General features: G+C 38.0%; 1 protein-coding gene across 1 annotated transcript in view; it reads left to right on the forward strand.

Annotated features, from left to right (window-relative positions):
• LOC150108410 (endosome/lysosome-associated apoptosis and autophagy regulator family member 2-like) overlaps positions 1-23,459 on the forward strand; it is a 477,226-nt gene that overhangs the window by 26,735 nt on the left and 427,032 nt on the right. The window contains exon 4 of the mRNA XM_090390460.1: positions 19,358-19,505. Coding sequence (XP_090246586.1) covers positions 19,358-19,505 — 148 coding nt within the window. The remainder of the gene's footprint in view (positions 1-19,357; positions 19,506-23,459) is intronic.

Genomic DNA, 23,459 nt, shown 5'->3' on the forward strand with positions numbered 1-23,459 from the left:
AGTTGATTTCATCAGGATCAGACTTATGAAGTATGTGCAAGGTTGACAGTATAAGTAAAGCATTATATAAGAACAGATCTGCAAGTTACTCAACCTTGTCTCAGACTATAGAGAAGAGCATACAAAAAAAAAGCATGCAAGTAACTTATTATGTCTGTACATGAATGCCAAGACTATCAGAAACAAAAGAGTAAAGTTTGTTACCTTGGTTGAATACATTGGTACCTCATGTTGTATTCATTATTGATATCTGGCTGTCAGAGGCAGACATGAGACTGCTTCTGACTAACTGATATCGAGTGTAAAGGGTACAGTATTTTTAGGAAGGATAGACCAACTAGGAGAGGAAGGAGTGTGCTGCGAAAGATATTGAATGATTTTTATGTAGTTAAAGTTGAGAGATATGATTGCAGTACTAGTAAGAGTTTTCCATGTGGCAGTGAATTTAAAGCCATCTGTTATGAGGTGCAGTCTAATAAAATCAAATACATAGTGGAGTGTTGTTACAGATTTAGTAGATCAGTTGCTAGTGATGAAAAAATGCATTCCCAAATAAAGATGATGGGTATGAAATGAGAAATTATAATCGGGGATTTTAATTATCTGAACTTTGAATTTGTAGCAGTGAAATCTCCTGAGAAGATTGAAACTGAGTTTATTGAGCTGTTGCGAGAATATTTCCTCAAGAAGCTTGTGACAGAAGTAATTCTAGCTCAAAGACTGTTAAATCTGATTATAGTGTCGGGGGGGGGGTCACTATTCAGTTAACTATTCTGCCTGTGGTTGGTGACAGCAATCATGTAGTACTAACTTGGAAGTTTATGTCTAAGTTTATGAATGAGCCATTCAGAAAAGGTTACATGCATGCTGAACTACAAAGCAGGAAATTATGACCAAATGAGGAGTATGTTGAGTTCTGTGTCATGGTATAATTTCTTGGTATATGAGAAGGATAGTGACAGTGCATCGGAATTGTTTAAAAAGCTAAGTGATGCAATATCAGTATGTCACCTAAAGTTTTAAGAATAAATAAGGTAGGAATGAATTGTAAGAAAAGCCATGATGTTAAAGGAATACCATTTGTATAAGGATGACGAGTGATGAAAATTATAATGAGTAGACCAGAAGATTCACATCTGTTGTATGGAAAGCTAAGTTTGAGTATGAAAAGAAACTTGCTCTCTAAATTAAAGACAAACCCCCCCCCAAAAAAAAATTCTATCATTATGTTACAAGTAAAAGAAAGAAAGAATGAATATGAAAGAAAAACTCTTCTGGATGCAAATGGTATGTGGGTCATAGATGCAGAAGAAATTGTTCAACTAATGAATGCCCATTTTGCTAAAAATCTATCAACCTGGTGCAACAGTCTATATAATTTGAGTCTCAGAACAGCAAAGATTCCACTGGAGTGGAAAGAATTCATGGTAATCCCATAGTACAAGGGTGGCACAAAGACTAATGTATACAAATATTCATGCATCAGTATCTCTGGAGTGGTGGTGAAGATTTTCGAAAAGTTGGTTAGGACTTGCATGCAGAAATGGGTTGATAGAAAATCTATACTTTGCAATGAACAGCTTGGGTTTACTAAGGGAAGATCATGTTTGAGCAACTCATTCATGTTCAATAATAATGTTACCTTTTGAGTTAAACAAGGAGAATGGATATATCATGATACTTTTGGACTTTGTTTAAGTCTTTTGATACAATAGAGTTTGTAAGACTGCTGCATCAATTGCAGAATATGGGATTGGATTATAAAATCTTAGCATGTATAAGAGGATGGTTGACTGAGATATCAAAAAGTGGTATATAGGGGATATGAGTCTGTAAGATTTAAGGTAACCAGTGGTGTACCACAAGGATCCATTCAATAACAATGGATCCCTGGTCCATTGTTATTCAATCTTTGCATTAATGGCATTGCAATGGATTTGACAGGAGACATACAGTTATTTGCTGATGATGCCACGATGGGCTGATGATGGGCAGCTTCATCATCAATGTAGCTGATATGTGGTACTTGGAAAATGATTTGAATAGGCTGGAATAACGGGCATGTGAAATGGCTATCAGTTCATTGTTAGTAAATGTAAAGTTATGCAGTTTGGTGTATTGAGATATCAAATGTCATATTATGTTAGTGGGATTAGGCTAAAAGAAACTGATTGAGCTAGGGTTCTTCGATTTTTAGTAGATAGTAAGTTGAAGTTCAAGGGCTATATAGCAAAGATTTCAAATGCAACTCAGAGGATTTGCTGAAACAAAGCTCCTTGACATGTAAATATAAGGAAGTCATTTTGCTTCTTTTACAAGGCCTTGATAAGACCTCACTTGTATTATTGTGAGGATCTGATCTGATCTGGTTTCCATGGTGATTCTGATATGGTGGAGAGAGAGAGAGTACAAAGGAGAGTATAAAAAAGTGCTGTCAGGAATGTGGAATAGATTATCAAGACTGATTGAGAATTTTTGGACTGCAAACACTAGCAGTCCAAAATAATTCTAGCAATTAGAAGTATTCAGCTTTTGGGAGTTATGAGCGTAGATAATGTTAATGAATTCAAGAACAGGTATTACAGCTGTTGTGGGTAATATGTGGCCTTCTTCAATGAGTCCCTGACTCTCTGGAGGTCTCTGTTAATAATAATATACTTTGTGTGTTATGGATAGACACCATCATCATGTAACATTCTGAATACTGTTTGCAGAACATCAAGCTAAATGGAAATTCTTTACACATTTGTAGAATGATTCTGCTGTACCACCACCACCACCACAACCACCATAATATTTTCTTATCTGGCTGCATCTCGTTCAATTGCTAAGATGAAATTCGAATGCAAGGAAATGTTCTGTCATCTCATAATTTCTGGAAAACTGCTAAATGCACTTTCACTTGAAATTCTTCAATTTGAAAAATGTTGCTAGTAATCAGCAGCAGCAGCAGCAATATTACTTTCTCACCATCTTTTAACATGCACTGTATTTACATATTTTGCAAAGCATGAAGTGTATGTGGAATTCAGCATACAAAATATAAACTATGATTGATGTTTTTATGATTTGTAAGAAAGTTGTGAGGCATAGCAATAAATTGCATTAGCTAGTTACAGTCAATAAGTATTTTTTATTTCAAGATTATGAGCAACATGTGCATATATATATGGATGCTTTGCTTTCTATATATTCAGTTTTGGGATGATATTTTCGAGAAGATTTTATAAATATGAATTGCAAATTCTTCAATAATATTTTGCCAAGAAGGTATCTGTATAGTTAATTTTAATTACTGAAAACACCATCGCATTTTATAAATTTAAAATCAAAAGCTATTCTGTATTCTTAGAGTATTAAGTTCAGTATTAGATTCATGTTCATATAAAGTTTTTGTACTCAAAATATCTTCTGCTATACTATTATTATTATTCAGGCCTCCATGGAGTCAAAATACTCAATCACAGGAGATCCTTCCTAGGAAACACAAAGTCTATCAAGACTCATCGTGGGAGGCCCCTCCTAGGAAACACAAAGTATACTATACCACTCCTTAAACTCATTAACCGTTCTATGTTCAACCACCCTCCATGCAAAGAAACCACTCTTCACCCTCTTGCTTATAGCTTCCTTTCGTAACTTCCAGAGATAGCCCCTTGTCATCACTCCTTTCCACTGTTCAACCAAGCGAAAGAACTCCCCAGTGTCAACCCTGTAACCACCTCTCAACAGTTTAAAAGTTTCAATCATATCACCTCTCCTTCTTCTGTCTACCAAACTCTGCAGTCCATATTCTCTCAGCCAATCCTCATAACTAACATTGAACAGTCCTGAAACCATCTTTGTTATCTGCCTTTGTACCTTTTCCACAGTTAATTTATCGCCTTCAAATCCTGGGGACGAAATCTGAGAACAATAGTCTAAGTGTGGTCTGATCAGGGTCTTATACAACTGTCTTATATGCTCCTGAAGTCATGCATATTCCTCCTGACAGACAGTATAAAAGATCCATTCATATACACAAGACAAGCAGTCCTGTGGCCATCCTTCTGGGGGGGGGGGGGGATCACAACCTCGATCAGTGGTTCCCAAACTTTTTCATCTCACAGCTCCCTTAGTGTATCAGGATTTTTCCGGTGCCCAAAGTCAGAACATAGGACTACCTAACAAAAGCAAAACAGTTACTGGTTTGTACAGTGTCCATTAGATGTCCTTCCTATCATTGCATCAACACATCAATGATAGAATTCTAAAACCACATGGGCTAAGTGTCATTTCAGTGAAAATATTGGAATATATCGCAGCTCCTCATGGTGCTGCGGCACATAGTTTGGGAACCACTGACCTAGATTATTAGAGGTTAGATAAATGACAAGATGCACAAGGTTTGTTTTCCTGGAAATAAAATGAACAGAGTGGTTGAGATGTTGGATATGAGGAGTGAGCGAGGAAAGGAGTTGGTGGTGGTACAAGGGAAAATGACTTGACTGGAACAAGGAGATTGTAAGATTGGATACAGGAGGTTGTTAAGAAGGATAAAAGATAATAGTGTGATAGGAAAGGTAATCAGTGTCTTTCCCAGGTATGACAGTGATGAGATGAGGCAGAGAGCCAGAATTATGAATGATATGTTAGCAGAAATGTGTGAAGAGAAAGGAATGCAGTTTGTCAATGTGTGGAATGAGCTTGAAGGAATAATTGAACTTTATAAGAGTAATGGACTGCATTTCAATGCTTTTGATGTGAGTCATTTGGAGAGACTGCTGGAAGGGAGAATAATGAATGCAGAGAATGTATCTGAGCAAGTAAGCAGCGATGTACAAGAGCGGGAAAGTAAGGAAGGAAGGAGAAATTGAATTGGTGGTTATGAATGAAGAAGTGGGTAGCATGAGTGTAGAGAATGAGAGAATAAGTGTGCAAGACAAACAGGGAAATGAGTAAGACACATGGTGGACAAGGAAATGGCATGAGGAAGGTTGATGCTCCAAGAGGATGTGAATAAGTGTGTAATATAAAAAGTGATGGGGATGACCTGGTTTTGAAAAAGGTTCTGCAATGAGTAAGGAGAAAAATAAATGGGTCAAGGAAATTCTGGAGAAGTCACATCTAAAAAGTGGTATCAGTTGTTATAGATCCAGGTATGAGTTACTTGTATGTGAATGCTAGAAGTATAAGAAAGAAGGGAAATTATATACTTGCATTGATTGACTTCGTTCACCCAAAAATTGTCGAAATAAGACATAATTGGATGAGGATGACACCCTGACAGGAATAGAGATAAAAGGAAAGATAAATTTCGTGAAGATGGAGAGTTGAATGTAGAGGGTAGTGACCAGGAAATGTATAAGCAAATTATCCAAGTAATTGGGAAAAGGATGATCATTAATGGTGATTTTAATTACAGCAGTATAGATTTGGATGATGAGATTAGCAACCAGAAGTAAAGAAAATGAGTTTCTTGAGTTGTTGAGAGACAACTACCTCAGGCATTATGTAACAGACAGAGGGCATACAAGGATTGAGGGTCTTGGATTTGATCATCTCATTAGATGATGTTATTATAAATGAAGCATCAAATCTCCCTCCATTTGGTGAGAGTGACCATGAAGTGAATACCTTGGTGGTTGCCAACCATGTGAAAACTTCTGTGAGGAAAGGGTATATGTTTAACTACAAGTCTGGTGATTATGAGAAGCTCAGGAAGCAGCTTGCAGCTGTAGAATGGAATGAAGAGTTGGGTGGAAAGGAGATCAGTGCTGCCTGAGTGATATTCAAGAACTTATAGAAGAAGCAGTGTCTAAATGTATTCGAAAGGTCAGAAGGTTAACTAAGGTAGGTGTGAAATGGATGAATGAAGAGATTAAGCATGCAATACAGAGAAAACAGGCATTGTGGAGACAACATAAGAGGAATAGTAATAATCAATTCCACGAGAATACAAAGAACAAGCAAGGACATTGACTGAGTTGATAAGGGTAGCAAAAGTTTAGAGTTGAGCAACAGTTAGCTAATAAAGCCAAAAAAACTCCTATGGAGGTCTTTCAATATGTAGCCAGTAAAAATAAGAATGATTATGGTATAATGGCATTGATTGGAGAAAATGGTATAAGGACAACTGCTGCAGAGGATATAGTTGAGATATTTAATGAGCAGTTCATAGAGGTCTTTCATCCATGTGAATGTAACATCATGGAGAGTTTGAGAGCAGTGGATGAGGAGGAGAAGAGACTGACTGTGAGTGAGGAAGAGGTATATAGGGAATTAAGTTGATATTAATATGGCTGCAGGACTTGATGATCTATTACTGCGTATTTTGAAGGAATATTCCAGTGAGTTGACATCTGCCTTGAGATATTTGTTTAACATGAGTCTTACATTGGATCAAGTTCCAAAGGAGTGGAAAAAAGACAAGATTGTACCTCTTCATGAAGGAAGTGACAAAATTGAAGCAACAAATTATAGGCCAATCTGTGCGTCAGGTGTTGTGGTTAAAGTGTTGGAAAGTCTGATGAGAATCAGGATCCACAATTGCATTGACAACAATGGTATTATCTTTGATGGACAGCACAGATTCGCTAAAGGAAGTTCATGTTTTAGTAATCTTCTTAATTATTACAATAAGGTGACAGCTGCATTGGATGCAGAGAGTTGCATACACAATAGTATACGTAGACTTTTCAAACATTTTTAAGAGATTACTGCATGATAAGTTGATAGCCAAACTAGAGCAGATGAAGTTGGATATTAGACCTGTGCGTTGTACTTGATATTGGCTGTCTGATAGGTATCAACAAGTTGTGTATGGGGGAGCAATTCTCAGAAGAGAATTGCTCCCCCAACGATGCAAAGTTTTGATCAACTATGAGGAGTTGAGCAGATGTTCTGGCCTTACAAGAAGTCTTGAATAGATTGAGTGAATGGGTACGGGAGTGGAATTGCAGTGTAATGTTGCATTATGTAAGGTTTTAAAATTTGGAAAACAGAGATGGGATGTAGAATTTACTTTTGATGGTGATGTATTGTTGGAGGTGGAGGAAATAAAAGATCTTGTGGTGATGGTGGTTAAAGATCTGAAATTTAGAGGATATAGAGGATTGCTCACCTGATAGAAAAAAAGAACAGCAGGAAAAAAAAAAAGAAACAGGAAAGAAAGCTCTCATTAACTGCACTCTTGTCAGTAGTGATATGTATTTGTGCCAATTCAGTATACAAGAGAGGATTTGGAATAAGAACTGATCACCTTTAATTCAGAGCAGGTTAAAAATGAGTATCATATTGAAAGAAAAAATATAGAAAAGTTTAAAAAAAGAATTCATCCCAGTCTTGTAGCTTTCAGAGTTGAAACCATAGAATCAAATATAAAGATATTATTCAAAAACCAGAACCAATTCCTGGAGATTCAGTGGCAAACCATGAAGTAAACATTGAAAGATTAAGGATAATAATCAGAAATTCATTGTTGACTCAAGAAGTTAAAGTTGAAGAGGAATCATATCTAAAATTTTTAGGATGTCACTTTAAAGAATACAAATAAATGTGTTATGTGTAAAAGTAGATGAACAAAAGCCATGGGAAAACTTAGGGAATAATATAAAAATAAATAGCTAGAATATTGTAAAATGTTCTGAAAGCTGTTGAAGCTTAGAAATAATAATAATTATTATTTTTTTAGTTTAAGTCAATACAGAATACAATGTTTTCAGCTAAGTTGCAAATTGCTAGCTCATCCTTTTTCATAAGATATCCATTGGATACCTACTAATGGGGAGCACCATGTGAAGGTATGGATTGGACATTAGATTGAAAGTGTTAGTCAGTCCTCCACGTTCCTTAAAAGTTATGCGGAGGACTTCTCCCAGTTGTCTAGTTTTGACCCTTAAGCAACCTATGATCCTTAACTGACTCTAGGTAAAATTTATGTAAAGCATACATGAGAAGAGGCTAAGAATTGTCGAAGAGACACTTGGAGATGAACAAACTGTGTTAAGGCCAAATAGAGGTTTTCTCAGGATCATATTTTCATTTAACAATCTTCTTCTTCTTCTGCAGCTTGTCCCACTTAAGTGGGATCGCTGTTAATGATGAGTCTCCTCCACATCCTCCTGTCTTGGGCTGTCACCACATCCAAGTTCTTTATCCTCAAGTCCTCTTCTACCAGCTCCCTCGATCTCTTCTTTGGCCGTCCACGCTTCCTCCTTCCTTGCACATCCATCTACATGACCTTTCTTCCCACATATTCGTCCTCCTTCCTCATCACAAGACCAAACCATCTCAGCCTTGCTTCCTCTATCTTTGCTCCTAAGTCCGTAACTTTCACTGTTCCCCTCACATAGTTATTTCTCAGACGATCCTTTCTGGTCAGACCACACATCCACCTAAGCATTCTCATCTCTGCTACCTCCATCCTGCTGATGTTATTTTTCCTCAGGGCCACAGTTTCCATAGCATAGCTGGCCTCACTACTGTCCTATAGATTTTGCCTTTCAGATTGATCGGCACCCTCTTATCGCATAACACTCCAGCCATCTCCCTCCAGTTCCTCCAACTCGCTTGTATCCTGTCCCACTTCCTTCTCAGCGCCTCCATCTTCTTCCACTGTTGAACCTAAGTATCTAAAGTCCCTCACCTTCCTGATGACATTTCCTTCCAGCTCCAGATCTCTCTCCTGGCCGCTGTCCACTTTGCAACACATATACTCTTACTTCTGCTCAGTCTCATACCTCTCTCTTCCAGTACTTTCCTCCATCTTTCCAGTTTAGCTGCCACTTCTTCTCTTGAATCTGTACACAGAAAGATGTCATCTGCATACAACATTGTCCAAAGTGTGTCTTCTCTCATCTCCTCTGTCACCACCTCCATCACAATATTAAACAGAAACCGACTTAATGCTAACCCTTGATGGAAGCCAACTGTTACTTGAAAACTTTCTGTCTGTCCCAGACAGGTCCGAACTCTTGTCTTCACATTTCTGTACATCTGCGCCAACCTGACATGTTTCTCCGGTACCTTCTTCTCCCTCAGACACCTCCAGACTTCTTGCCTTGGCACTCTATCGTATGCTTTCTCCAGATCAATAAACACCAGATGTAGTTCTCGTTGTTTCTCTCGAAACGTTTCCATCATCTACCGTAACCCAAAGATAGCATCTGTCGTTGATCGACCAGACATGAAGCCAAATTGTTCCTTTGCAATCTCCACCTCCTTCCTCAATCTTCCATCAAGAACCCTTTCTAGGATTTTCATTGTGTGGGACATCAACTTTAATCCTCTGTAATTCTTAGTCTTGTGCATCCCCTTTACCCTTGCAGATGGGGACAAGAATATTTTCCCATCATTCCTCGGGTATATTTTCCTGTTGTCAAACTTTCATAAACAGGTCCCACAGTAGGTCAATTCCCTCTTCCCCCAGTGCCTTCTATGCCTCCACTGGAATCCTGTCTGAGTCCACCGATTTTCCATTCTTCATCCTCTTCATGGTCCCCTTCACTTCCACTCTACTGATGTTCTGCACCATTCCCTCAGAAGGCTGCCCATCTTCTCTCTGAGCCCTCGCATTTTCCCCATTCAAAAGTCCCTCAAAGTATATTCTCCATCTGTTTCTTATGTCCACATCCCTCCATAATACTCTTCCTTCAGCGTCTTTGATCTACCTCACATGTAAAATGTCCTTTGCTGCTTTATTTCTTCATTTTGCTAGTTGGTAAATTTTTCTCTGTTCTTCCTTTGTTTCTAATTGATCATACAGATTTTGATATGCCATGCCCTTCGCCTGCGCCACAACTCTCTTGGCTTCTTGCTTTCTCTCTCTCTCTCTGAACTCTTCTACTCTTGACTCATCCCACTTCTTCTTTGCTTCCTCTTAGCTGTCACTGCTTCTTGTACATTACTATTCGACCACCAATCCTCCTTCTGCTCTCTAATCTTTCCAGATGTCTCACCAAGCACCTCAATTCCACAGCTCAGGATTACTTTTGAATTATGTTTCCACCAATCTTGTACACTTTACGGTCCATCCGAAATCCTCTTTAACACCCTCTCCCTAAAACAATTCCTCACACTCTCTTCTTTTAAGCAAAACCACTTAATTGTCTTCATCCCATGGCTTCCAGAGGTTCTTATCTTTGATCTTATTTTAAAGTCTGCGCACAGCAGTTGGTGTTGCTGTGCCACTTGATTTGTTGGAATTACCTTACAATTTGTCACAACCTTAAGATGTTTTCTTCTAATCAAAATGTAGTCAATTTGTGAAATGTTGTTACCACTTCTAAATGTTATCAAACGTTCTTCCCTCTTGTAGAAAAACGAGTTCACAATTGCCAGATCAAACGCTACTGCAAAGTCCACAATCCTCTCTCCTTCCTGGTTCACCATTTCCACTCCATGGCCACCATGCACCCTTTCACAGTCTCTATTCTGTCTCCCTATGTGTCCATTCAAGTCTCTTCTGACAATCATCATCTCGTTTTCTTCTAGTTCTCTCATTTCTTCATCTAACACGTTCCAGAACTCATCTTTCTCCTCTGCTGTACAGCCAACTTGCGAGGCATATACACATAAGACGACCACTTGCTCTTCTCCAAGACCCAATTTCATTCGCATGATCCTGTCATTCCTTCTATCCACTTCCAGTACTTCGCCCTTCATTCCGCCACACACACCACAATTCCGACACCATTTCCTCTCTCTTTATTCGCTCCAGAGTAGAACAATTTATATCCATCTCCCAGTTCCTTTGCCTTTTCTCCCTTCCACCTTCTCTCCTGCACACATAAAATGTCCAACTTTCTCTTCTTCATCATGTCTGCCACCTCTCTTCCCCTTCCAGTCATGCTTCCAACATTCAGTGTTCCCACTCGCAACATCCTCTCCACCTGCTGGGCTTGCTTCTTTTGCCGCATCCGCCCTTCATGCGATAGCCCTCGTCCACTTCTCACAAGTGTAGGGCGATGTGGCTGCACATCGCTTAAGGGGTACGCTTTAGCCCTTATATCACTTTCTCTTTGACTCATTAGATCATAGCTAGAGCTGGCAGTGAAGTTTTACGACCGGATGCCCTTCCTGACATCACCATTTATTCGGGCTTGGGACCGGCACCTATTGAGGCTAGCTTGCCTCCTTCGGTGGCTGAATAAGATGAAATGACTTAGCATGATAGGATAGATTCACCTCTAGTCCTTGAATACTCTAATAGCATTGGGGGGGGGGGGGAGCAAGAAGAGGAGAAAGAAGCAAAGAAAGAAGAGGAGGGACCAGTCTACAGATAATATTACAGATGTATATTACATGAAGTAAGACATGGTCCAGCATCAGAAACCTCAGGTTTGCCATGCTTACTCACTAAAGGATATTTTCACTTAACAATAAACTGTTGAAAATTCATGGAAATATGTTTTTTTTAGACAAAATCATGAGAATTTGATGAGTATTTCTCAAAACAGCACAATTATGTGGAGTAAATGGAACATTATACAGAGCAATGCATAGTCTATATTTAAGTTGTAAGGTCAGCAGTTAGAATTGAAGAAAATACAGGAAGATTGCTTGATGTAAAATCAGGGATAAAAGGATGCACATTATCTTCACTCTTATTCATCATTTATATGGATCACATTACAAACGAAAGTGACATTAAACTTGACAAATTGAAGATATTAAACTTAGTCTTTGCTTTGTGCAGATGATATTGTACTCTTAAACAAATCTAGTGCAAGTTTTAATTTTCCTCTTGCATCGCTACCATGGAGATGCAAAAGGAAAAAGGAAATAATAGCAGTAGTTTTGGGATGGCATGTCGGTGAGGTAAAGATGAAATATTTAGTTGAACGTTACTATAGGCCTGATAATAAGGAGGACAGAGAGAAGGCAAGTTAGTCTAGCAAATAAGAAAAGAATAATCATTATGAGTGATTTTGATTATGTTAATATAGATTGGAGTGAAGAGATGGCAATCTGGTTCAAAAAGAATAATAAATTTTTCAAGTTTTTGAGACACAGATACTTTAGTCAGTATGTAACAGAGGTCATTCAAGCATCAGAAGTCTTTGATTTTGATCATCTCAACAGAGGATGTTATTATAAATAAATAAGATGTTGAATCTCCCTTCGTTTGGTGAGAATGACAGTGAAGTGATTACCTGGGTGGTAGTGGCTGGCCATATGAGAACATCTGTGAGAAAGAGATATATGTGGAAATATCTTCTTGCTCGGTCTCCTCATGTCTGAGGACTCATGAATCTAGTCACTTGTCTCTCCATTTCTTTCTGTCTTTTGTTTTAGCAGCGGCCAACTCCAATAAGTCCAGTGATATTTTTAAATGTGGTCTAACTATTTTTTTTGGGCATCCTCTTTTTCTTTTTCCTTCCACCTTGCCCTGGATGATGAGTTTTTTCAGGTTATTATTTTTGCATCTTGAAATATTTTATATTTTTTTATTTACCATGTCACATAGCTGCCTCTTGATTTTTAGTTGACTTATTATGCTTTCATTAGACCTTTTGCCCATCCAGGAGCCTCTCAACATCCTTCTCCAGCAGCACATCTCAAAACTGCTTATCTTGTCCATATCTTTCTTGCTAAGTGTCCAAGATTCAGCACCATAAATAAAAATCAAAAATACATAGCTATTGACCAGTCTTGATTTACTGGTGATAGAAATGTTTCTGTCTTCCATATTTTCTGCATTTGCACCATTGCTGACCTCTCCATGGTGATTCTTCTTTTAATTTCTGGTTGATATCTACTCTTTGTTCTTATTATCTCCAAGCTGAATGAATTCATCCACCTTCTCGAAGTCGATGTTGTATGGGCAAAAATTGTCATTTTCATTTATGGCCATGTGTATTTTGTTTTATCATGATTAATTCTTAAACCATATTTCAGGCTTTCCCATTCAACTCTTTTAATAAGAGACTCCAGTTCTCCTTTGCTGCTGGCAATAAGAACATTATTGTCAGCATATCTAAGATTATTTATCTTTTTGCCACTAACTGAGAAACCACTATCATGTCTGTTAAGTGCCTTTCTCATAATGAATTCTTTGGAAAGATTGTATAGATCAGGGGAGAGTATGCATGCTTGTCTCACACCTTTCTTGACGTTCGATCACTGAGATGTTTTCCATCCATCTTCACTGCAGCCTGATTTCTCTCATAGAGTAGTCTTAAAAGGTGTATCAAGTGTTCTGGGATGTCCATTTTACTTAGTATTTTCAACCTGAATTGAGTTACTAAAAGACTCAACTTAATAAAAATACTAAGTTGAGTCTTTTCAACCTAAATTGAGTTACTAAAAGACTCAACTTAATAAAAATACTAAGTTGAGTCTTTTCAACCAAGTTGAAAACTGGTTGGCCGAGTGGTTAGTGTATCCACTCTCTAGCCAAAAGGCTGCGGGTTCAAATCCCACTATGGGCATGGATGTTTGTGACTGTCTGTGAAAATACTAGTGTGGGTGATGAGCAGATGGCGTTGATGTAGATGATGTGGTTTGCTGTAGTTGGTGGATTGAGTAGTAGAGATGGAGAATTGTAGAGTTTGTGCCTTCTCTGAATGAGTCTTTGGACTCCTTGGAGGTGTCAAATAATAATAATAATAATAATAAAAGTTCTTTATATTAGAAATTTGATCTCTAGTTTCATGTCATTTTCTAAAACCTGCCTGTTCTGCAGGAAGTTGTTGCTTGACATATTGTTTAAATCTTTATTTAATAATATAGAGAAGAATTTTGCTTGCATGTGGGATCAAGATATAATTCTATAATTATTGCATCCGTTGACATTACCTTTTGGCCATGGCCTGGGATTTTGCATTTTATGAGTTTTTTTAGAGCTTCTTCAACCTCTTCTTTTAAAATGAAAGGTTCCTTATGGAAGTCAATGGTGTTTTCTTTGTTGAATGAGACTGAATTATCTTTGTATAGATTTGAGCAATAGTCTTTCCATCTATTAAGGATGTCTGTTGGATCAGTAAGAATACAATTGTTGACATCAGCTATACTTGAATACTTTGGTTTGAATTTTCTATTCAGCAGCCTTATTTCGATAAATAGGTCTTTGGTTTGATTTTGATTTGAGCAATCTTCAATTTCTCTACATATGTTGTTGATAAAGTTTTTATCTTTAATGTACCGTGTGTAACCTTCGTTGTTATTTTTATTATATGTATATGCTGCACTGCTTGACTTGGGTTTTGTACATACATATTGTTTACAATTTTCTTTGACTGTTTATGAATAGCTGTCACCTTTGACTTTGTGTATTGCTGTAATCTTTACTATGGTGCAGTATGCCCCTTGTTTTTGGGCCAATAAACTGTAACCCAACCAACAAATCTCTTTTATTTCATATACACCTCTGAATCAAAAAATTAGAATAATCAAAGAAAATGTGTTGAATAATTTGCAATTCTAATTTATTACATAGAAAATAATTATTATCAAATATGAATTAGCATAATCAAAATCTATGTACTTTTTAGAATATACAGCCAGGTAAACACATAAAAATGTAATATAATATAAATTATCAGAAAAACGTTATTTGAAAACATTCAAATAACGGGGTCCAAAATATTACAATAATACAAAAATAAATGCACAAAAATTACACTCAACGGGAAACAACATGATATTTAGTACTTTGTTGCATCCCTCTTAGCTTTTTTGACTATACGTAAATGATTTGGGCATATTATTTTTTATTATTATTATTATTATTATTCAGGCCTCCATGGAGTCAAAAGACTCGTCGTGGGAGGTCCTTCCTAAGAAACACAAAGTCTATGAAGACTCATTGAGGGGGGAGGTCCCACCGAGAAACACAAAGTCTATCATACCACTCCTTAAACTCATTGACCATTCTCCTCTCACCACTCCATCAGGCAATGCATTCCATGGTTCAACCACCCTCCATGCAAAAAACCACTCCTCACCCTCTTGCAAACAGTTTCCTTTCATAACTTCCGGGGATGGCCTCTTGTCATCACTCCTTCCTGCTGTTCAACCAAGCGAAAGAACTCCCCAGTGTCAACCCTGTAACCACCTGTCAACAGTTTAAAAGTCTCAATCATATCACTTCTCCTTCTTCTATCCACCAAACTCTACAGTCCACATTCCCTCAGCCGATCCTCATAACTAACATGGTACAGTCCTGAAACCATCTTTGTTATCCGCCTTTGTACCATTTCCACAGTTAATTTATCCCCTTCAAATCCTGTAGACCAAATCTGAGAACAGTAGTCTAAGTGTGGTCTGATCAGAGACTTAATACAACGGAATGATAACCCTTTTATCTCTGCAGGTCAGTGTCCTTCTCATTATTGCAGCAATCCTCTGTGTTACTTTCACAACCTTTGCGATATGTCCCCTAAATTTCAGGTTTCTATCGTTCATCAACCCCTGATCTCGTCTGCCCTACTTCCTCCAGTATAACTCCTCCCATATAGTATGCAGCATCCCATCGATGTTTCCCAAACCTCAAGACCTTACATTTTGCTGCATTAAACCGACATGCCCCATTCATTTTCCCATCTATCTAGCTTATTCAAATCCTCTTGCAGGGCTACCCCATCTGCACTATTACTAATAATCCTTCCCAGCTTCGCATTATCTGCAAACAACTGAATATCCCCTTGCAATCCACTGACAATGTCATTGATATAAAGGTTAAACAATATAGGTCCCAGTACTGAGCCCTGCGGGACCCCACTTGTAACTCTCTGCCTCCTTGAAACTGTCCCACCATACACAAATCTCTGATACCTATTGGACAGCCAATCCTGAATCCAGTTGACAAATCTACATCCAGACCCATGTGCTGCAACTTAAATATCAGCTTATCATGTGGCACCCTGTCAAATGCCTTCGCTAAGTCTAAGAAAATGGCAGTATATGCCTTTCCCTCATCTAATGCTCTTGTAGCTTTATTATAAAAGGCTAGCATATTGCTAAAACAAGATTGCCCCTTCACAAATCCATGTTGACTCTCACAGATAACATTACCCTCATCTGCCCAATGCTGTATATGGTCCTTCGCTACATTCTCCAAGATCTTACTAACTACTGATGACACACAAACTAGTCTATAATTAGATACTTCCAGTCTGCTTCTGCCCTTATGCAATGCCACTATCTTACCTTCCTTCCATTCCATGGGCTCCTTTCCAGTAGCCAGACTTTCATTGAAAAGCCAGGTCAAAGGCACTGTCAGTTACCTAGCACATTCTTTTAAAACTCTTGGTGAAATACCATCCGGCCCCACAGCTTTACGGACATCCAGAGTACTCGGTATTTGAAACACACTCTCCTCCTGTACCTTGAACCTAACCTATCCCTCTAGCATTAAAACTGACTCCTCCATGGGCTCCTTTCCAGTAGCCAGACTTTCATTGAAAAGCCAGGTCAAAGGCACTGTCAGTTACCTAGCACATTCTTTTAAAACTCTTGGTGAAATACCATCCAGCCCCACAGCTTTACTGACATCCAGAGTACTCGGTATTTGAAACACACTCTCCTCCTGTACCTTGAACCTAACCTATCCCTCTAGCATTAAAACTGACTCCTCCATGGGCTCCTTTCCAGTAGCCAGACTTTCATTGAAAAGCCAGGTCAAAGGCACTGTCAGTTACCTAGCACATTCTTTTAAAACTCTTGGTGAAATACCATCCAGCCCCACAGCTTTACTGACATCCAGAGTACTCGGTATTTGAAACACACTCTCCTCCTGTACCTTGAACCTAACCTATCCCTCTAGCATTAAAACTGACTCCTCCAGGATGAAATACTCCAATATATTGGTCAGTGAACAATTCCACTATGTCCTCTGCATCAGTCACTCTATTCCCATTTTTATCCCACAATATCATTCTTCCACAGTCATTTCTCCTCCTACTGGCCACATAGCTAAAAATTTATTAGGATTTTCTTTGGATCTTAGGGCCAATCTCCTCTCATATTCCAGTTTTGCCTTCCTTACCATACTAGTGACTCTTCTGGCCTGTGTCTTATATTCTTCATGCATCTTCTTTTCACCTGTCTCCTTATATCTTTTCCATAGCCTCTTTTTCGCATGCAATTCCTGCTTAATATTGTTTGTCATCCACTTTACTCCAAATTGTGTCCTCTTCTTCACTTGTGGTATACAACTTACCATTGCTGCTGACAAATATTCTTTCACAATTTCCCACGCACTAATGATATCCCGGTCTTCCAATTCCTCCCTCTGTGAAACTTCCCCAAGTTGACGTCTTAGACTATTATAATCACCTGCCTTATAATTCCACATACGTTCCCATACTACTAGTTCACAGTCTTTTTTTTTATCAAAACATGCCCATATGATCTGCAGACTAGAATCAAGTTCATTTGTATCTCTTGGGGTAACTTCTTGAAGACATTTCTTCATAATTCCCCACAAATTCTCAATGGGGGTTTAAACCTGGTGAGTTTGCCATTCAAGGAATCGCATTGATTTGCCTTTCTCTGAGTAGTGGTCCTGGAAGTGTGACAAGAAGCTGAATCTTGCTTTTTCAGCAAGATTCAACTTCTTGGTAATTCAGCTTCTTGGCAATTTCTTCGTACACTTTGAAATTGACTCTTTTGTACACAATACACAGCCTACCTGAACTCTCTGCAGTCATTTAAGCCCATACCATAACAGAGGTTGCAAATTTCACCGAACATTTCATTCAATCTTAATCAAATGCTTCTTGCTTAAGATGCCAAACACGTATTCCTTCATGACCATGGGACACACAAACACATACTTTCATTTCATTACTCTAAAAAGTACCAACACCATCTACCGCCGACCACTGCCACTAATATTTCCAAAGACAATCACAAACATCCATGTATAAAGAGGAGGTGAGTAAGGGAGTGAGAGGCAGGTTGTTTTCATGCAGAGTTGTGAATGATTGGAATGCCTTGCCTGAGAGTGTGTGGTGTCTGCAGAGAATTTGAGTGTGTTTAAAGCACAGTATGATGAGCTGTGTGTATGATAAAAGGACCTCCCATGTGATTCTTTGACTCCATGGTGTCTTTAGTAATAATAATAATAATAATAACTTATATATTCTTATTGAAATCCTCTCACGACATTCACACACTGCTTTGCTTTCCTGCATTTTTTTTTTTTTTTTTTTTTTCAGTATACTCTCAGAGCACATGCTTGCTTACTTGCTAGAAACTTTCAAGATACTTTCCTCTTTTTCAAGACTGCCTCTTTAACTTCCTTGTTGAATGTGGAGTTTTGCTTTTTCTATCCTTGATAATCTCCATGGTTTTGAAGACTAATCATGGGTTGGCTCACACTAATCTTTATTGACACGATAGGTATCATACATCTTAAAATTGTTCACCAACAAAGCACTCACTTTCCCTCGCTCTGGTAGCACAATCATTTATCACTCTTCAAACAAAAAATATAGTCCTTACACCCTTGCTAACCACAGTTTTACACAATTGCACCATGGTGTTTTCTTCAGAGTCTGTTGGTGAGTCTTTTGAGGTTTGTTCATTGGTTTAAACCCCTCCCATTTTTTCTTGATTAATGTTTGTATATTTGAATGTACAATTCACATTTGAAAGCTGCTTAACTTTGATTCTTTTTAAACTTTCTTATATACTTTTATCAGGTGAATACGTCATTTTCAACAATAGTCAGTTACATTGTTCTTATGTCTTCTCTCTATATTAATTTGCACACATCTTTGTATTGGAACATGGTGTTAATAATCAGTAGTATACATATCCTGAACAGAAATCTAGAAAGTATTATTATTATTTTTTTATTATTATTATTACTTACCATTATTATTATTACTTTCTTCTTATTACTTTCAAAATTTCCCAACAGTTTTCTTTGTCTTATATTCATTATTGTTATTATTAATAAGAATAATGAATATAATATTAATATTATATTAATATAATAATAATATTAATAGAGAATAATGGTTTCTGAAGATACTGTAGGAGGCTCACACTAACCATTATTGACACAGTGGCTGTGTCAGTAATGACAAAAATTGACACAATGACATGACACAACAAAACACTCACAGCTGTCTGGCAGCCTATTTGTTTATCACTTTCCACATATAAAAGTTTAGTCTTTACACCTTTGCTAATCCCACTTTACACTTCAGAGGCTTAATTATGTAATAGTACATGCATTCCTTAAGGCAATAGATGATAATGATGATGACTGAAGTTTTAACTGCAATATACTTTATTTTTCTTGTTCAAGTTGAAAATAGCTATTTGTTTTACAGTGAATAACAAGGTAAAGTTTTTGTTGTGATTGCTTTATTTATTTTTTATTAAATATGTGTACTTATCTGAGTTTTAAATCTACATTTAGTTATTCATGGAAGGCCAAGGGACATTATGTGGCTTCACATGGAGGACCATGTGCCGCTACACTTTCTTATTCAGTGAAACTGGTGAAAAATGGTGCTGTTTCATATACTTACCAACATACAGAGGATGCTATAATTTTTAATTTTGAGGTATGTTTTAATTTTATTTACATAATAAATTTTATGGATGATTTTTTTTTTAATTATTATGCTAATCTTACTTAGTAAAGGATTTCAAAATCAAAACACATTGATACCATGATAGCCAAAATTTAGATAATTTAGAAACCTGATAAAAACTAGTTGTGTCTTTTCAATCTGGATCAGGTCCATAGTAAGCAAAATAGCAGTTTCACCCTGTACAGTGAAAATCATCCACTGCCTAAAGATTTACCTAAAAAAGATGGAACAAAGATGTATTGTATTCGGAGGAACTTACCTCCTTCTCTTGCATCTAACATCTCTTATTCCAGGAGATGCAAGAGGCAAAGGATCTGAGATCATTAGTGGCTAGTAATCTGAAGTTCAGGAGACACATTGCAAAAGCTGTACAGGACCCAGAAAATTGCTGCCATTATTATTATTACTATTATTGCACAGGCACTTCTATGGAGTCCTAATACTCATCATGGGAGACCAACACAATATGTATCATATCTCTCCTTGAAACCATTAACAGACAAAGCACTCACAACTGACCCAGGCAGCCCATTCCATTTATTTACCACTCTCCAAACAAAACATCTAGTCCTCACACCCCACCCCTTACTAAACACACTTACCCAAATTCCAGAGATGTCCTCTTGTCCCGTCCCTGTAGAGTACTGATATATTTCATTTGTGTTAATCCTATAAAACCCTTTAAGTAACTTAAATGTTTCTATCATATCCCTCGTTTTTTGCCTATCAACCAACTTTTGCAACCCAAAACCCCTCACTGGGTGCTTCATAGGGAGCATTCCACAGACTTGCCATCTTGGTCACTTACCTCCAGAACCTCTCCACCACTTTCTCATCCCCCCAATAAACCCAGGTGACCTGATCACAGTAAACCAGATATGGTCGTATCAAGGCTTTATAAAGAGGAATTATAATTCCCTTATCTCTGCTTGTTAGTGTGTTCTTCAATAACCAAGCAATCTTGTGAGCTACCCTGGCTACTTTAGCAATATGCTTTCTAAACTTCAACTATCTATTTATGCTACTACCACTATCCTCCAAATCACTGGCTTCATCAATTTCCTGGAGTACAGTACCCTGAATGTGGTACATGGCTTGTAATCCAGAAAATTGATGAAGCCAGGGATTTTGGGGTAGTGGTAGTAGATAGATGAAAGGTGTAAAATACATAACTGTACACTTTTCACATTAAATCGACATTCATTACATTTGGCCCATGCTGTCAGCTTATTTAAATCATCCTACAAGCTCTCTACATCAACTTGATTAACTATTACTCTTCCCAAATTATAATCATCAGCAAACTGTTGATTCAAATTCATCATCTAAATATCTTCCTTCAAATAATTTCCTATATCATTAATGTACAAATTAAACAGCTGTGGTCCAAGCACAGAGTCCTGTGGCACACCACTGGTCATAGCTGTCACTCTATTGTAAAAATAGGCATGATCAACCCTTCTGAAAGCCCTACTTCTCCTCATTGAGTATCATTATTATCCACCCATTTCTGAATTTTCTTTTTGACCAACTTTTCCAGTACTTTTACCACTACTCCTGAGATACTGATTGGTCTATAATTTGCCTAGATCCTCCTTTATACAAAGGAATTATATTGTCCTCTTTCCATTCTCTTGGGACTTTGCCAGCACTAAGACTTTATTAATTTAAGTAGTCAAAGTCATCAACATCTCTCCTGCACTGTAAAACATGAGCCAATATCCCATCCAATTCCATGTATTTGCATTTGGATTCTGCAATATCCTAAGTACATCCAATTCATCAGCCTCTGTTCTCACATCAGTCCCTGTCACCTCGGCCATAACATTATCTTCATTTGGATTATATACCCTTGCAAAGTCATCACTCAGTAGCACAACAATTTTGTCTGACTCTGTCACCTCTCTACCTTCTGCACTCATTAAAGCTACCCCTCCATAAGTCATTCTTCCTCCTACTTCCTATAATGAAAAAAGCCTTTGGGATTTTCTTTTGCCTCTCAGCTAATTTCTTCTCATAATCTGATTTTGCCTTCCTTACCATACTGGTCACCTTTCTTGCCATCCTTGTACTGTCAATAATGGGTTATCTACTCTCCCCACAAAATTTTATTTTTTTGCAGCTCATTCTTAATGATACTACTCATCCATCTGACTTCCCAATTGACCCTCCTGACCTTGCATATACAGTGTGATATTGCTTCCTCCAGTTATCATTATTAAATCACTTAAGGAATTGACAACGTATATAAGAATATAAATTAAATTGCACTTTAATAAATATTTCCGATATTTCGGCAACATCACGTTGCCATCTTCAAAAGGAACTTACAAAAAAGGCATGTGCATGTAGGCACTACAACACTTCTTCAGTAACTTCCTCACTTCATTCTCCGTAACTGAGAATGAAGTGAGGAAGCTATTGTTCTCCTAAAAACCCTGATGGTTTCCCCCCCCCCCCCTTAGCGGACTATGTAGGTGTTTTGGCCGTTGGTCAAGGTTTGCTGATTTAAGCCTCCCAAATTTGGGACAGTCTCATGCAACCAAATTTGTTGAGGTTTGCAGAGTTTCTTAGGGCTGAGGCTGATTCCATGAATAGTCTTTCGAATTTGAACTTGCTACGGTGTATTATTGTAGCTTTCTTTCACAGTATTCTATGGCATGTATCCAGAGCATGGTCTGCAAGAACAGAGTGGCTGTACTTGTGAAACCGGATGTAGTTCTTATGTTCCGAAATTCTGATATTCGCTGTCCTGCCTGTTTGGCCAAGTAAGACAGTTTACAGCTGCAAGGGACTTGGTATCACCAGGTAGATCTAGGGGAAGTGGTTGGTCTTTAGTGGAGCGGATAAGGGATGCCAATTTTCTGTATGGTCTGTAACAGGAGGTCAAGTCATGTTTTTTAAGATTTTGGTAATTTTTTCAGAGGTGCCTCAGATGTAGGGGAATGGTGATGGATTTAGAGTAATCCATGTTGTGGGGGGGGTCTGTTGGTTTTAATATTTTTTTTGGGGGGGGGTAGCCATTGTCTGAGAAAGTGTTGAGGATGTGATTTAGTTCAGTGTTTAGGGCCTTGTCGTTTGAACAGATTAGTTTAGCCCTGTTGTATAGTGTTTTCACCACTCCATATTGTTGTGAAGGGGGGGGGGGAATTGTTAGTAAATGTACCACCCCCTCACAACAATATGGAGTGGTGAAAACACTATACAACAGGGCTAAACTAATCTGTTCAAACAACAAGGCCCTAAACACTGAACTAAATCACATCCTCAACACTTTCTCAGCCAATGGCTATCCCCCCCCCCCCAAAAAAAAATATTGAAACCAACACACCACAACCCCCCCCCTTCACAACGGGGATTACTCTAAATCAATCACCATTCCCTACATCCGAGGAACGTCTGAAAAAATTACCAAAATCTTAAAAAAACATGACTTGACCTCCTGTTACAGATCATACAGAAAATTGACATCCCTTATCTGCTCCACTAAAGACCAAACACTTCCCCTAGATCTACCTGGTGATACCAAGTCCCTTGCAGCTGTAAACTGTCTTACTTTTGCCAAACAGGCAGGACAGCGAATATCAGAATTTCAGAACACAAGGACTACATCCGGTTTCACAAGTACAGCCACTCGGGTCTTGCAGACAATGCTCTCGATACATGCCACAGAATACGGTGGAAGAAAACTACAATAATACACCGTAGCAAGTTCAAATTCGAAAGACTATTCATGGAATCAGCCTCAGCCCTAAGAAACTCTCCAAACCTCAACAAATTTGGTTGCCTGAGACTGCCTCAAATTTGGGAGGCTTACATCAGCAGACCTTCAGCCCAGCAGCCAAGAATACCTACATAGCCTGCTAAGGCACCATCAGGACTTTTAAGAGAACAATAGCTTCCTCACTTCATTCTCAGTTACTC

The sequence above is a fragment of the Typopeltis vanoorti genome, chromosome 3 (assembly GCF_054136105.1).
Source record: "Typopeltis vanoorti isolate ZY-2024b chromosome 3, IOZ_Tvanoo_1.0, whole genome shotgun sequence".
NCBI classification, from domain to species: domain Eukaryota; kingdom Metazoa; phylum Arthropoda; class Arachnida; order Uropygi; family Thelyphonidae; genus Typopeltis; species Typopeltis vanoorti.